The 15182-nt window shown below is 36.9% G+C and overlaps 1 protein-coding gene across 2 annotated transcripts in view; it reads left to right on the top strand.

Moving 5' to 3' along the window:
• VAV3 (vav guanine nucleotide exchange factor 3) overlaps positions 1-11464 on the top strand; it is a 143270-nt gene extending 131806 nt beyond the window's left edge. The window contains exons 26-28 of one of the 2 annotated variants that reach the window (XM_026854233.1): positions 739-822; positions 7073-7224; positions 8921-11464. In XM_026854233.1, coding sequence (XP_026710034.1) covers positions 739-822; positions 7073-7224; positions 8921-8962 — 278 coding nt within the window. In that variant the 3' untranslated portion in view covers positions 8963-11464. The remainder of the gene's footprint in view (positions 1-738; positions 823-7072; positions 7225-8920) is intronic. The other variant, XM_026854234.1, reaches the window with a different exon arrangement.
• Positions 11465-15182: the final 3718 nt, after the last annotated feature.

Below are 15182 nucleotides of genomic sequence, written 5' to 3'. Positions count from 1 at the left end.
GTCAACGAGTTCCATTTGAAGTGATTTTAGTTCATTTAATGCAATTTTGTATTTAAAAATATGTTGACCCTAGGTTTGTTGGCAGTAGAGAAAATGCACCTCTAACCTTTCACCTGAGGAAGCTGTTACAGGGACTAGGATGATGTGCTAGTTCTGCCTAGGCCAAGTTCAGGCTTTTTTTTCTCGCTCAAGGGTTTTCTCTTAAGTTAGGGAAAACTGCAAAGATGAGCAATACTGTTTGGGCCTTAGAGGATGTAGTTTAGCTGTGGAGTTCCTACTGATGTTAATGATTATCAGGGCAAAATGCATGCTTTTTCCCATGCATACTATGAGACCCCAGTTCAACTGATACTTAGAATATGTTCCTAATTTAAGGCATATGACTAGTCTTCTTATGTATGCATAACTTCCTGCTTTTGTACAGTTAGAAGTGGGGAACACAAAATTTCTGTTAAATCTGAAAAAATTTGCAAGAGTCTACAGTTTTAATTTGCTTCTGTGAAACCCTGAATGGGTGTCGTCTTTCTACTTTTCTCTTTGAAAAATGCAATTGTTAAAAATTAAATCATAGATTCAAATTTTCTAGTTATTATAGTCAATTTCCTTCCAGACATCCTTAGTAGGGAACCTTAGTTTCCTTATTATCAATGAATTATATAGTTAAAAAACTATTATTTAATCTTGTGCCAATATTTCAATGTTTTTTTGCTTTTCTCTTTTTCTCTTTCTTTCTCTAAGCCCCTTCTTTGTTCTGTGGGTTTTCTTTTGTAACTCCTCCAGACTACAGCTTTGTTCCCCCTTCCTCCACTCCTTTCTGGTCAGGTACTGCTTTACTGCTTTTATATTTCTTCTAAATTTGCTTCTGTTGTTTCTGTGTGCAGCAAGTGAGGGAAGGGACGAATCTAATACTTCAGTTCTTCTCTGACTGGAAAAGCTTGAGTTATGACATGTTATTCTTGGAGTGTAATAAAAATCAAACACTTAATTTTTGAAAACTATATTGTAATAAGTAGTTGAATAGGTGTTGCAAAGGTCAATAGTCACAGCACATTCAATCGATGACTTGACCATTAATTTGCTATGTAGTTGACATTTATGAGCTCTGTATATCTAATGCATTTATTTGAATGTACAAACCTGAAAATTTCACTGCTTGTTGATAAATAATATATTCGTCCCATCCCTGCAGCAAACCATACTGCAGCAGCATCTTAGAATACAGTAGGTTTTTTGTAGAAAATGCTTTCTTTAAATTCTGCATTAACATTGTTAATTAATTTTACCCATCTGCTTTCTAAATGTTATTTTCTTTATTCTCATTTAACCATCTCTGGCTTTAATAGATGCAAACATTTTAAACTAAGAGACTGAATAAAAATGCTTGTAGTAGTAGCAGTGGTAGTCTCAATTAGTGCATCATTATGGCTATGACTTGCTCTGGTCTCTGAGACCTAGTCTTCAAAGAGATAAACTGCACTGTGGGACAAATCAAGAAGAATTTTCCTATTAGGAAGGTAAATAACTTCAAGGACCATATAGAAGTAGCTGCTACTGTTGAGAACACGGTGTTCACTCATGTTACACTGACACACCTCTGTGTACAGGAGGTGGAGGACTTGGCCTAGGTTGTGCAAATCCGGATTGAGACTGGCTTTTGCACTAGGGAAAGGGAGGTGCCTAGCCTGCATGAACACAGACATAACCATAATCAAGGTCTGACCAGGAGATCTGCATAGGCAGTATGTTTTACATCTGCCCCACAGAGGTCATCCAGATTGCTTAGTACTCTGAAGTGGATTCTTAAGTCTTTGTATAATTTCTAGAGAGGAAAAGGATGTAGATGGCAGTTCAGTAGTAGAATGGATAGTGTGCTTACTTGTGCTGAGAGTGTTTCACAGAATCACACAAAATCACAGAATCATCTAGGTTGGAAAGGACCTTGAAAATCATCTAGTCCAACCATTAACCTAGCACTGACAGTTCCCAGCTACACCATATCTCTCAGCACTATGTCGACCCAACTCTTAAACACCTCCAGGGATGGGGACTCCACCACCTCCCTGGGCAGCCCAGTTGAACACCTAACAACCCCTTCTGTAAAGAAATGCTTCCTCATATCCAGTCTAAACCTTCCCTGGTGCAACTTGAGGCCATTACCTCTTGTCCTATTGCTTATTACTTGGTTCAAGAAGCTCATCCCCAGCTCTCTGCACCCTCCTTTCAGGTGGCTGTAGAGGGCGATGAGGTCTCCCCTCAGCCTCCTCTTCTCCAGACTAAACACCCCCAGTTCCCTCAGCCGCTCCCCGTACAACCTGTGCTCCAGACCCCGCACCAGCTTCGTTGCCCTTCTCTGGACACGCTCGTCATTCAATGTCCTTTTTGTAGTGAGGGGCCCAAAACTGAACACAGGAATCGAGGTGCAGCCTCACCAGTGCCGAGTACAGGGGTAAGATCCCTTCCCTGTCCCTGCTGGCCACTCTATTGCTGACACAAGCCAGGATGCCATTGGCCTTCTTGGCCACCTGGGCACACTGCTGGCTCCTGTTCAGCTGGCTGTTCAGCCAGCTGTCAATCAAACCCCCCACCCCCGAGCTCCCTCTCTGACTGGCAGCTCTGCAGCCACTCCTCCTCAAGTGCTGCTGGGGGTTGTTCTGATGAGTCCTCCCTCAATTCTTGTTAGGCATTTCAGTCTTGGTGTCCTATACTGCTGAATGTTTTGCCCCTCAATTATTTGATGTTTTGGAGTCTGTTTCTTCCACTTCTGTTTCCTTATCTGTAGATTTTTCTGGGGCAGATACTTTTACTTCCTTTCAGTAGTCACAATGCTGACTGAGAATCCAAGCTTTAAGGCACTCTTTAGTTGACATTGACTTACATAAAGGGATGCATCTGTAGAAAAGATGAATAGAAAGCCATTCTGGTATAGCCATTCAGCTGGAATGTCTGAAGAACTCATCTCATTTGTATCGGAGAACACAAAGGAGTTAGGTTTTGGCCCTTTATTGTGGATAAATACTGTGAGCCTCTGTCCTTTTGGGCAAGGATAGAAGATGACCTCTTTCATTCAAATGCACAGTACTTGATCGTAAAGTCCATTCTTACTGAAACTGGTATCTGTTCCATGAAAATAAAACTGTGAAGTGACCCACAATGATAGAACAGTAATCAAGACTCAGGGTTACTTTAAGCCAATCACACATTCTCACATATCCCCATATTGGTTTCAACAAATTATAATTATATTCTTTTTTTCCCTATAAAAACTGCTTTATCAGAAAATTTTTAAGTAACTCTCACAATAAATAAGAATTCAATGCCTTGCATATCGCAATATGATGTGTAAAGTATTTCTTCATACAAGTACAAAATATTAAAGGAAAATATTGATGAGCAGTTCTTAATTTATCTACCTTTTTTTGGGATTTCATATTCTGATAGATAGGTTACATTACTTCATAAGTTCTTAGTAAAACCATCTTTTTTTAAAAAGCCAAAGAGTTTGCTTACATTAAATGAACAAATAACTTATTTCATAATATTACAAGTATTTATTTTTCTAAAGGATCCTCAGAGCTGGCTTAGTTCTGCTGATATGGAAGTTCGTAACGCAGGAGAAGGGTTAAGCAGACTACTGAGCACTACTGGAGGTGCTGCCCATGCTTGTATAATAGGACTAAGGTTTGGTTAAACAGTGCAAGTAAATGTACACTGTTTGAAGGAGCATGGAAAGTAATACAAGAGAGCAGCCCTGAGGGGATATGGCTGCAGAATTATGTGAAGGCCATACCACAAGGAGAGAGAAACAACCACAGCTTTTATAATGATAACATTGACCCTTGTGGAATTTAAGCACAGACAGAAACATGAGCTAGACCAATGTACTGTGATTACACAGAACCTCTTTTGTATGCACCTCAGTTCCTTCATAAGTGGACCAAACATATTAAAATTCATTTGCAGCACGTCTCACTGTCAGTGAGAAACTTTTCCAACATACTCTAGTGTGAATCAAAGCTGACTGTAGTTCCCTGTCTTTTCTTTTACTTATGTTTACAGAAGGAAGGGCTAGGTTAAACAGAAGTGTATTTTTCTCATTCACATGTGTACCTTTTATTAACCTCCCTCAGATTCCTCATTCTATTTCCTGTTAATCCTCTGAGTAGCTCCCTCCTAATACACAAGGTTTATTTATTACTACTTTGTCAATAGCTTCTTTTTTTCTCACTTTTTCTTTTCCCTCCCTCTTTAATTTCTCATTCACATTCTCATGCTAGGCACTTTCTTTTCATCAGTCTCTTCTATTAATCCCATTCTCTCCCTCCTTCCTCATTTTCCCTGTAGCTATCCTCTCTCTGTCCTTCACTCAGTGTTTCTCCTCTCTCCCATCTGTACAGATGTCCTTTCCACATGCTGACTGTCTCCCCTCAAGTTTCATTTATTCTGGGCAAGCTCTGATAGGGAATTCAGGGCTGACAATGTTTGCTCAAGCTTTTTTGTGACAATGTTACAAGAGTGGTCAATATTTTTTCCAAAATAAGGACTCGTTTTCCTTTATTCCACCACTCATCTGGCTTCCTTTTATCTGTTTCCTATTGTTAACATCACTTTTATTTGAAAATATGGATGTTAGATTCTAAATTAATCTAAATTCTACTTTCTGTCTCAAGACTTTTGGGGATACATGGTTTTGATTTCTCTTGCTGCTTTCTCCTTTTCCTCTTTGGCTCCACAACTTGAAAAAGAGTTAGAAGTGAGCCTTTCCCCCAGATCTGCCTTCCTTTCTTTTTCTATCCTACTTTTCCTCAGTATTTTCCATCTTTATTATTCTTGCATGCATTTCTTCTCTTCTTAGTCCTTTTCTTCCATGTTTTCCCAAATTTCTTCATCTTTGCCTCCTGTAATCTTCTTCCTTGCCCTTTATCTCCTTTCTAGAGTCTGAAATGATACCCTGCTCCCCAGAATTACTCCTTTCATCCTCCGATGCTTCCCCAAATCTGCGAGTAATATTGCTGCACACCTATAAATGGTTACTGACCTTACAATCAATAACTGCTCTTTTTTTTTTTTTTTCTCCAAAACAATTGCTGCCCATGATGTGCTCTTTCCCTGTAAAATTGATTACTGCAATGCTGATAAGGTATAGGACATAGCATTCATGTCAAGATCTAAACAAGTAGCGTCTACATCTGACTTGCTTAGAGGGGAAAAAAAGTATGTTTGAACTTTCATATACTTAATATATCACCCATTTTTTTTTGCAACATATTTATATTGTAAATCTAAGCAATAAATTGAGACACTGATTCTCTTTTATATGGCATCCTGTGCATCCTGTAACAAGTATCTGATAAGCATACTCTACATAAGCAGTCTGAAACATTGGACTAAACTTTGATGGCATGATATAAAAGGCCATAATCTGTTGCCAAAACAGTTGTTTAGGCATTCCATTTTTGTGATCTATCTAATAATATTTTAAATGTAGTCTTTGCTGTTATTTTAAAAGAAATTGTTTGTATTGTCTCTGTAAGCTATAAGTATTTAAATATATAATGATTTTCATATATTTAATACTTTTTTGCGAAAGCCTCTGTTTTTGTGAAGTGTCCCCAGTGGGATTAGAAGAAATCTTAAATACAAGCAGAGTTGAAAGTGTCAAGATTTTCAAGCTCATTTGCCATGTTTTTTGTTCCTGATTTAAATTAAAGGCAACTAGCTATGAACTTTCAGCTTACATCGTTGCAGGTATTGCTAAACTTTCAGATTACATCGTTGCAGGTATTGCTAAAACTAGAATCTTAATGGTATTCCTAAAGATGATTTCTAAAAAATTGGAAAGGGTTCTGAGAAAAAAGATGATTATATGTACATTATGTCAAGTCATCCATTATTATAATTTGATGAATTCTTCTGAAATCTTTTCAGGAGGAAGCTTGCGTGTGCTTGTGAACTCCTATCTACCAGTGACTTGCATAGGAAATAAATGGTACTAGTGGAAAAAATAAAAAAAGAGTGTTTCGGCCAAATTAATACAACTACAAAATGCAGTAGAGTAGTAGATTTTTCTTCTAAACTGCCCAAGTCAAAGGCCTTTATCTCTTAGGTGCCATGCCTGCTTTTCTCTCATTGGAAGAGTCGAGGATTTCTTTTGCAAGTTTGGACATTCTGCATCAGGGTTGAAACCAGAACTTCCTCTAGATTTATTTGGGAGGACAGGATTACTTTTTAAAATGAGGCTTTTTTCACATTTGCTTTTAAAAAATATTTCACAGCTTTTTACTGCTTAAAATGTCTGGGCTTTACATTGGCAAAATGCTCACATATTGACGTAGATTAAAAATTTTAAGTACTAATTTAATTGAAATTTAGGAGAAAATATGTAAGGATTTTTTTTTCTTCATAAAAAGTTTTATAGAACAAATTCATTGGTGATTTATAGTATAAACTCCTGAAAAGAGTAGATTTACATCAGCCGATGTTCATGAAGATTGTAACAAATGATCCATACAAATTTCCTGTGGAAACTCTTTACTTTTTTGCTCATGCTGATGTTAGCTTCCAATTTTAAGTGCATTAATACTTAACTTGGGAGTTGTTTTTGAAAGAACAGCACCTTATTCTGTTTGTTTTGCTTCATTAGAAGTTTAAAGTTAAATCAACTGTAAATGCTAATAATTCTTTTGGAAAGAAACTAGTGACCTGTAAAAAATGTTGATGCATGTAACTGGCAGCAAGTTTTACTGTGAAGCACAAAAATACAATAATTTCAAATTTATTTAGCAGTTTTGGGGTGGGAGATATTTTATTTACTGTTCATCTAGTTTGACTTTTTTCTAAAAATAAAAAACTTTAAAAAAAAATCACATAAAATCCTTTCAACTTTTACACCGTTCACCTGTGTTTAAACCTTCTTGATCTGTATAGTGCAGATGCTTTCATATATGCATAAAATGAATGCCAGTGTATGTTGTTGTGAAATCATTGTTTTCTATTTTACAGTACTGTAAGTACAGTACAGTAGTAGCCTTCAATTAACAAACCTTAATACTGTCAACGTCTTGTTTCATTTCAGTGCTAAGCCCGAAGGTGATAGGCATTGCTATAGCCAGGTATGACTTCTGTGCAAGAGACATGAGAGAGCTGTCCTTATTGAAAGGGGATGTTGTAAAAATTTATACAAAGATGAGTGCGAATGGCTGGTGGAGAGGTGAAGTAAATGGAAGGGTAAGGTTGGTTTCTTTTTTTTCCTTTGTATCATTTCTGCCTTTAGTGACAGTGATTTTGTGAAAGAAAAAAAAAAAAAAAGTGTTCCTACATCATGAACCTTCTTTGTATATTTAAATTCACAAGATACAACATGTTCTCATCTGTGTTTCATAGGAACCAGGCAGAACTCTTGCCAGGCAGCTTTCCCAGCATCTGAATTAATTGGTTATTTAATGTGACCTACCAGGCTGAATATTTGGGCAAGATTATATGGTTTGAAAATACCCAGGATTAATAGTAAAGCTACAGCTGAACTTCCTTGAACTATGTTGCACACATGTATTTGGGGTCAAAAGCTCAGGTTCCTGGTGCTGTGGAAGTCTGTTTAACACTGAATGATTTCCACATCTTTCTACATTGACAGCCTACAATGCAATGGAATCAGCCACCTTTTTTTATAGGGGACTGCTTTGATCTCTAAAAATGTAGTACTCTCAGACTTGCATGGAAGTAAATTTCCGTTTTGACCTATAAAAGCTATATTGTTTCAGTCTTAGTACATTGCTTTTTAATGCAGATTAGTCAGAAGTATTTGAGGTTGCTGTTTCCATGTCTAAAGAGCTGAAATGCAGGGTCAAGGAATGTGAGGTGGAAAAACGTAGATTGCCTGGAAGCTGCGTATGGAAGTTGCAAGTCTGATTGAAGTAGATGTTCAGATCTACCGCTTTATGCAGTTTGGAGAATTTTTTTTTTTTTTTTTTTAATGTACATGAGCCTGGTTATGATCTTTAAGTGAAATGGTCATCTGAAGAAAACTGAGCATCTTGTTCTAATGCACCTAGCCACATCTTGAAGGATGCCCCTGTTATATGCTAGTGTTCTTTCTGATAGCTTTCCCTGCCTGGACTTGAGATCATAAACTCACCTCTGGAGATATTTTGGCAAGGTAGTTTAAAGCAAAATTTATGCAGTTACTCCTTCCAATCATGCTTTAGGTTTGGTTTTGAGGTCTTTGAGTGTTAAATTGACTTAGATATAAAAAAGTCAGAGTGAAAAACCTAAAGTGAACAGATAATAAGAAATATATGACATTGCTTCCCTGTATGTCTTATATAATCCTTATTTGACACATCATTAATTTCAGAATGGAGATAGCATTATAACTTACGAAGTGTGAAACACAGGACTTTGTCTTTCAGTTCTGTCTTATTTAAATGTCCTGTTGGTGGCAGTGGAATTTAACTCCATGTAATGCAACCAAATCAGTCACTATTTCCTTTGTAAGAGGATGCCCTGGACCTAACTGAAGCCTGTTATATATTTAACTGCTCATTCATAAAATAGCAGCATCCTGCCAATAGTAAACCTACTTCTGCTCTTGGCATTTCTAGACTTTTTTTTCTGAATGCTTAGACTTCCAGTTTGGGCAAAAGTTTGCTTTGTTTTGTGTTTTTGTTTGTTTGTTTGTGGTTGGTTTTTTTTTTTTTTTTCCTGTTCTTTTTGAGGGGGTGGGGAGGGCTTTGGTCTCCAAATTGTCATATCTGCAAGTTACTCTTTTATTTTGGGTACCTACCCTAACTGTGGCAGATCAGTCAAGTTTATTTTTGTAATCTTACACTTACTGAACAGACCCATCCTTGTTTTGCCTAGTTCAGACTTTTAAAAAAACCTGTGCATCTCATATATTATTTTGTTCTGCTTTTCCCCTTTTTAGGTGGGCTGGTTTCCATCAACTTATGTTGAAGAGGACGAATGAATGAAAACCTTTCCTCTGCTGACCAGCAATTTCAGGGATTGTAAACATTTAATATCTTCAAAGTGTTATTGGTCTTGTTAAGTATTTAAACAGCAGCATTTTTATCTCTCTGAACCTTCCAGTCTTAATGTTGGGATTTATACAGAAGTTTGTGCTGACAGATTATTATCTTGCCCAGAGCTGTGCAAGAAACAACCTGCCAGTTTGCCATCACTGGGGATCAGTACAAAGTCCAACCTTCACCTTCCCACAAGAACTCTGGAAAACAAATTTCTTTATGCTCCTTTTCATTTCACCCTGTACTACACCATGAATACTAGCTATGGTTGAATATTTAATGTCTCTTTTCTTCTAGCTAACATCTGTGATGGTACAAGGAGAATGAAGGCTTGTTATTCCTTATCATGGCATGCAGAAAAGAGAGTTCAGTCATTCCAGTGGGCATAAAGTATAGTCAGTAGACTTGTCTTGAAACATCAAACTACTTATCACCTTACAAACAGTTTTACACTCACAAAAACTTTCTGAAGGAAATATGTAGTAAACATGAGTAGCATTCATGCGTATATAATTAGTTAACTGACTACTTTGAGGTCCTGCCTAAGTCTTCTAACAATTTGTTTAAAGACAACATTTAAAAAAGGTGTAGTGATGTGGTATTGCTTGAAAAAGAGTCTACAGAGTGAAATTGTGGGATCCTTTCTTTCTCATTGCAAGTCCTTCTGTATGAAGCTTTTTAATTTAGGCAGCTGACCATAAAAGTGCAACTGAGGATAGTCAGGACAAGATGAGTTTTAAAATTTTCAGGGTTAACATTAAGGATTGTAGACTTATTCTGTAGGAGAGTATACTAATGCAAGATGATGTCACTTTTCAAGAACAAAACTTTAACATCTTGATTGATTTAGATGAAGTTTGGTGCTTCCAGCTCTAAACTGTCTTTCCTAGTTAAACAGGACTTTTTACCACCTTTTGTGATCTTATGAGGTAATACAAAGGGAACTTGCAATCTTCTTCATGCCCTTTCCTCTCTTGTTCTCTGAGATGATAACAGCAGTTCAGTAAGTGGTCTTGTTGCAGTGCTATGAACATCTCCAGGGAAAAATGTGGCTAGGTTATCTAGCTTGAAATATCAGGCCTTGTGAAGTGGTGTGTACCCCTTGGTGAGGCAGTGTTTTAGTGTATTTATGGAAGGTCAGAAGTGCTGTAGTTATAAGTGAAAATAAATGTGGGTGATGTCTTCAGATGTGCAGTTTTGAATATTTAGATAATGGCTAATCTGTCTTGAAAACTGAGAAAATAAAGCTCTTAAATGCATTTTCTTTCTACAGTAATATTGACCAATCAAGAAAAGTTAATTCATCCAGTCCCACATCCTCTCCTTTGCTTTTCCCTGTCCTTTTTTCACATAGGCATTTTGCAGTTAGTGTGCGTAGACACTGCACAATTTACCAGTGCAGTTTTTCCCACTCTATAAGCAACACAATATCCACTGTTTATCCACAGAATACAATCTGCTAATATGTATTTCGGATTCTTTTTAGCTGTCCCCAGTGTTCTTTGCTTCTCTCTGGCCTCCTTCTGCCCGTCAGGAAGAACCAAGCACAGCACAGAGGGTTTACAGTATTTTGCTTTGTCTCTGCAACCATCTTACCCATCTTACCCCTAGCATACACTGCTTTGAGACCAGGTGAAAGAGAGGATTATCTAACTAGAAATTCTCCACTTGTGAGATTCAGCCTTGCAGATGAATCTCTGCTGATGCTCTTAACTTTTCAAGGATTTACCTCAAAATCAGTGAACTGTGATTGTGTTGAGTATGTTACTTGATGGAACAATTGAGAGCATTTGTAAGTATGTAGATTATCCATAAAACATATTTTGTAAATGATGTGTACAGCAGTGTAGACTATACTGTCTTTAATAATGTTTTGCCATACAGTTTTATTGTCTTTTGTGAGCTTGATCCTATATTCCTTAAGTAGACAAAGTCGATTCTTTCACAGTTTTGCCTGCTCAAGGGGTAGAGGAATAGGCTCTAGGCCTATGAAGTGTTTAGCGCTTTGTTGTCATATAGTTGTGAGAAGAGGCAGTTTAATTCAATATGAGTAGAGAAATATATCAATCATTTTCAACAGCTTGCTTTTAGAATAATTTTGAGTAGTTTCTCCATCCTAAAGTTGCTGTAAAGCTTTTAAGCAATTCCTGAGTCTAGTAATCAGCCTTTGAGAAGAATGAAAGCCATAGCTAAACTTACTTTGGTGGCATAAATCTACATATCATTGTCTGTGTCGAATGCCCTGTATTGATTGAGTTAATGCTGCGTCTTAAACTATATTTTGAGTACCAAAGACTTCCAAAATATGCTGGAGTGTCTCTTTCATGTGCTGCTTTTGCCTGTATGGAGTTTTTGCTGTCATGCAGTAATGGAGTTACAGTACTTTAATTTGTACTATTTTGTAAATATGTTAAATATAATAAACTGATAATTTTTTTGTTTAATGGTATGTGTCAAAATGCTTATTTGGCTAGTATGAAGGTTGTACTTCGTTTGTTTAACCACCTTCTTACTGTGAACAGAAGTTTATAATGTTCTGTTTTGGTTTCCCAGAAGTGTATAATCCTTGTTTAGCTGTAAAACTGAGCTGTCAATATAAGTGGGACAGTATAGCTTCCTTGAGAGCTTTTTACTGTTGGGATAATTTGCCTTCTGCCACATCCAGGAAGGTGGTGGGGGTATTTGCTTTGTTTTTTAGCTATAGAGAACATTTGGGAATCAGTCATATACTATTGATTTTTGTCTGTCAAAGATGATACTTGTAGTTTTTTTGATGGAAAAGTTGTTCTTAAAAAGTCTCCTTTTATGTGTCATGTTTCATAGCAATATCCTTTCTCTTCCACCTTCCGTTTTCTCCCTCTGTCATATGTGAATTAACATACAAATTCCAGTTAATTGAACTCAAATCTGAAAATATAGTCTGTGTCTAATTTCATGGACTATTTGATAACCTTTTCATGGTGTAACTCACTCATGCATTTTTTTTACAGTATAACATTCATTATTAATATGTTTATAAAAATATTTCTGGACAGTTGAATTAATTCAGCAAGGTCAGTGATGATATAATTGCAGTGTTGTTTCATTGTGTCCCTTCTGTTTTTCAGTAGCAGATATCTTCTTGTGGAACTGCCCTTCTAATAGATAATTATTAAACTTAATGAGGCATTTACACATCTCTACAGATATAAGGCATAATTTTCCTGTCACCCATGAACATATCACATAACTGAGAGTCACACCTAACGCAAGATGCAAAAATGTTTCTCAATTAAATTTTCTTGTTAACAATATCACAGTCACAGACGTTCTCCTTCCCCTTATATGCGAGAAGAGATGTGTGTCTTCTGATGGGTGAGAAATTGAGAGTGTGCTGTAATTAGGGTGTAAGAACCACTTGTGACTGTTCTGCATAATTTTTTCAGTTGTGAGGTTTGGAAGCTTATTTGAAAATCTCAGCTTGAAAAAAACCAATCTAACTTGAACAATGAAAATTATGCCAACCAGGATATCTTTCTCCTTTGCCTCACAGGCAAACTCTAGATTCTGTGTGAAGGAGAAGAAAAGGTTGATTCTCAAGGTTTTAGTAGCACATAAATGGGAGAGAGAGGTGCTGTCTATAAAAAAGTGGGGCTTGTTTATACAAAATACCCAGCCTCAGACCCAGGTTTTCTTCTGTTGACTTTTATGTTCATTGCAAAAATGTTTGTTTCTGTTTCATGATAAATATTGCCAACACTTTGGAAAACGAGCTGCAACAGCAAATATAATTTATGCATTAGCACTGTCACCAACTGTATTGACACTACAGTAAATGAACTCTTGTCTCTTTGCTACGAACAGGGCTGCTGAGAACCTTACATTACTATTTTATCTGAAACTTAAGTTCTTCTGTTCAGAGAGCACTTGCTTACTCCATTTGAGTGATAGAGGAAGCACTTTCCTCTCCATTTTATTGCTGAGCATGTTGTTATAAGACATGGAATATCTCTTTTGTTAGTTTGGGTTATCTACCTGGTTGTGTCTCCTCCCAGCTTCTATTCCCTGGGGAGGGAGGGCAAGAAGTAAGAAACACAGAAGGCCTTGTTGCAATGCAACACTGTTCAGCAATAGCTAAAACATCAGTGTGTTGTCAGCAGTGTTTCAGTTGCAGATCTAAAATACAGCACTGTAAGAGCTGGTATGAAGAAAGTTAATGCCATCTTGGTCAGACCCAGTACAGCAGGCATAAAGGTAAAACGACCAGCGGAGATGCTGTGTGTATATGTAATGCACCGTGCTTCAGCAAGCCACAATTGTAGCTGTTCTCATCAAATTCAGGTAGGGTCGTCGCTGGCATGCAACTTTGAATCTTGGAATGTGTTCATTTAAGATACAGGAGTCAATATATTTCTTAGCCTTTCTTGAAACATGCCATGGAATTTTAGCTCTTACCTAGATGTCCACTATATGGAGGAAGGGTAGTTTTGAGTAATTTAACTTCATAAAGCTGTGAGATGAGATGTTAATGATACCTAATTTTTCACAAAATGCTGAAAATGTATGATACATGTATAATTAGCTAATCGAACTATAGAAAGGATTTAGCATCAGAAACTGACTGCAGAAGGATGATTCATTGCATTATCTCAGCAATTTCCTTTTCAAGAACAGAGTGCTGTTTGTTTTTATAGCAAATGAGATTTGAGTTATTAATTTAGTTTTATAATTCCTGATCTGCTGCAGTGTATTCTGGCCCATTCATTATAAGGATCTCTGCTGCTTACATGACTGTGAAGTTAGATTTTATTTAATAAGCTGCCTGAAATATTAGCGTTATGGTGACTTTCTGGGTTACAGTTTTTTTACCAGGTAATGTGCTTTTCACAAAACATATGAGTTCATTTTAAAGTGTTGCAGTATGACCTTAAGTAAACTCATAGTTACAACAAATGGCAGGTTTGGAGGTGGCTGTTTGCCAGGGGTCATGAGGCTGGTTTGCTTCTTTCAGAACTGTGTTTTCATATTAGTAGCATAATATGTGGCTTTAGGAGAACAGAAATAGAAAAGATCAGAGAACAAGAAGTAAAAGCTTGATACCATATGTGTTAGAAGCAACCTGGTGTGTGGTAACTTTTCTGAATGATTGCCCAAAATATTAAATGTCTATTGATAGCATTGGATTGGAAAATGAAATTCTCTAATGCTTCTGTATGGGGAAACTTTGCAAATGTGGTAGAGGGATCAAGGACTGTTGGACTTGGTCCCAGTCTTACCAGATAATTCTGTAAATCTGTCTTCAATTAGTTGTATTTCTTCCCAGAGCAATTAAGAGGCTTCCTCAGGGAGATGCAATATTGTTCCTAGGATTATAATTACTCATGTAAGGCTAATCGAAATATGTATAATTGAAGGAACCTTCTTCTCTGGTAATTTTACAGTCAGTGTCCATGTAGCTTGTAAGCTGTTAATAATGTGGAATGTGCCAGGAGGCCCCCACCCTAAGTTATCAGGTGATATACAAAACACCTTTCCTACCTCTTCTCATAGATATTTTGTTTTTTGAATCCTGAGTTTGTTTTCCTTTCCCCTTCAAAACACTAGTTAAATACAGTGTGAACACAGCGGCTTGGGAGCTTTTTCTCCTTTGCTTCCCTACTGCCTAAGATAGACTCAGAATGGCTATAAGGATGATACAGAAAACTTTTTGTTTTAATGTTAAGAGGGGAATGCTTACCTCAGAGGAATTTGTAGGTCAGTTTTATTCTCTGTTTGATGTGTCTCTGAATATAACTTCATTACACTTAGGCTGTTTTGTCTTTGTGATGGGTGAAAGACTGAATTCCATGGAACTGTGTGTACCATAATGTTTGGGTGTGACTCTTTGGTGTCATCTAATTTGAGTGTTTGGGTTGAAAGAACAATTGAAAGTAGTACACACTGAACAAGAGGCTTGTTTTCATTCATTTTTTTTTTTACCCCCCCAAATCATAAAGATTTATGAAATTCAACTGAGGTGTAGTCTACAAGTCAACGTGCTTAATCTCATAAGTATGTAAATTGTCAGGAATATTAACGTGGAGAGGAGAGAAATACAGGGAGATCATAAAAGAGATCATGCCCAATATTTGTTTTGATAATACTAATTTTTATTGTTGAGGGAAGGATAGGATCAGGCTTCAT

Source organism: Athene cunicularia (genome assembly GCF_003259725.1).
Source record: "Athene cunicularia isolate RWA chromosome 8 unlocalized genomic scaffold, athCun1 chr8_part1, whole genome shotgun sequence".
NCBI lineage: Eukaryota > Metazoa > Chordata > Aves > Strigiformes > Strigidae > Athene > Athene cunicularia.
This window is presented reverse-complemented; position numbering and strand designations above follow the sequence as displayed.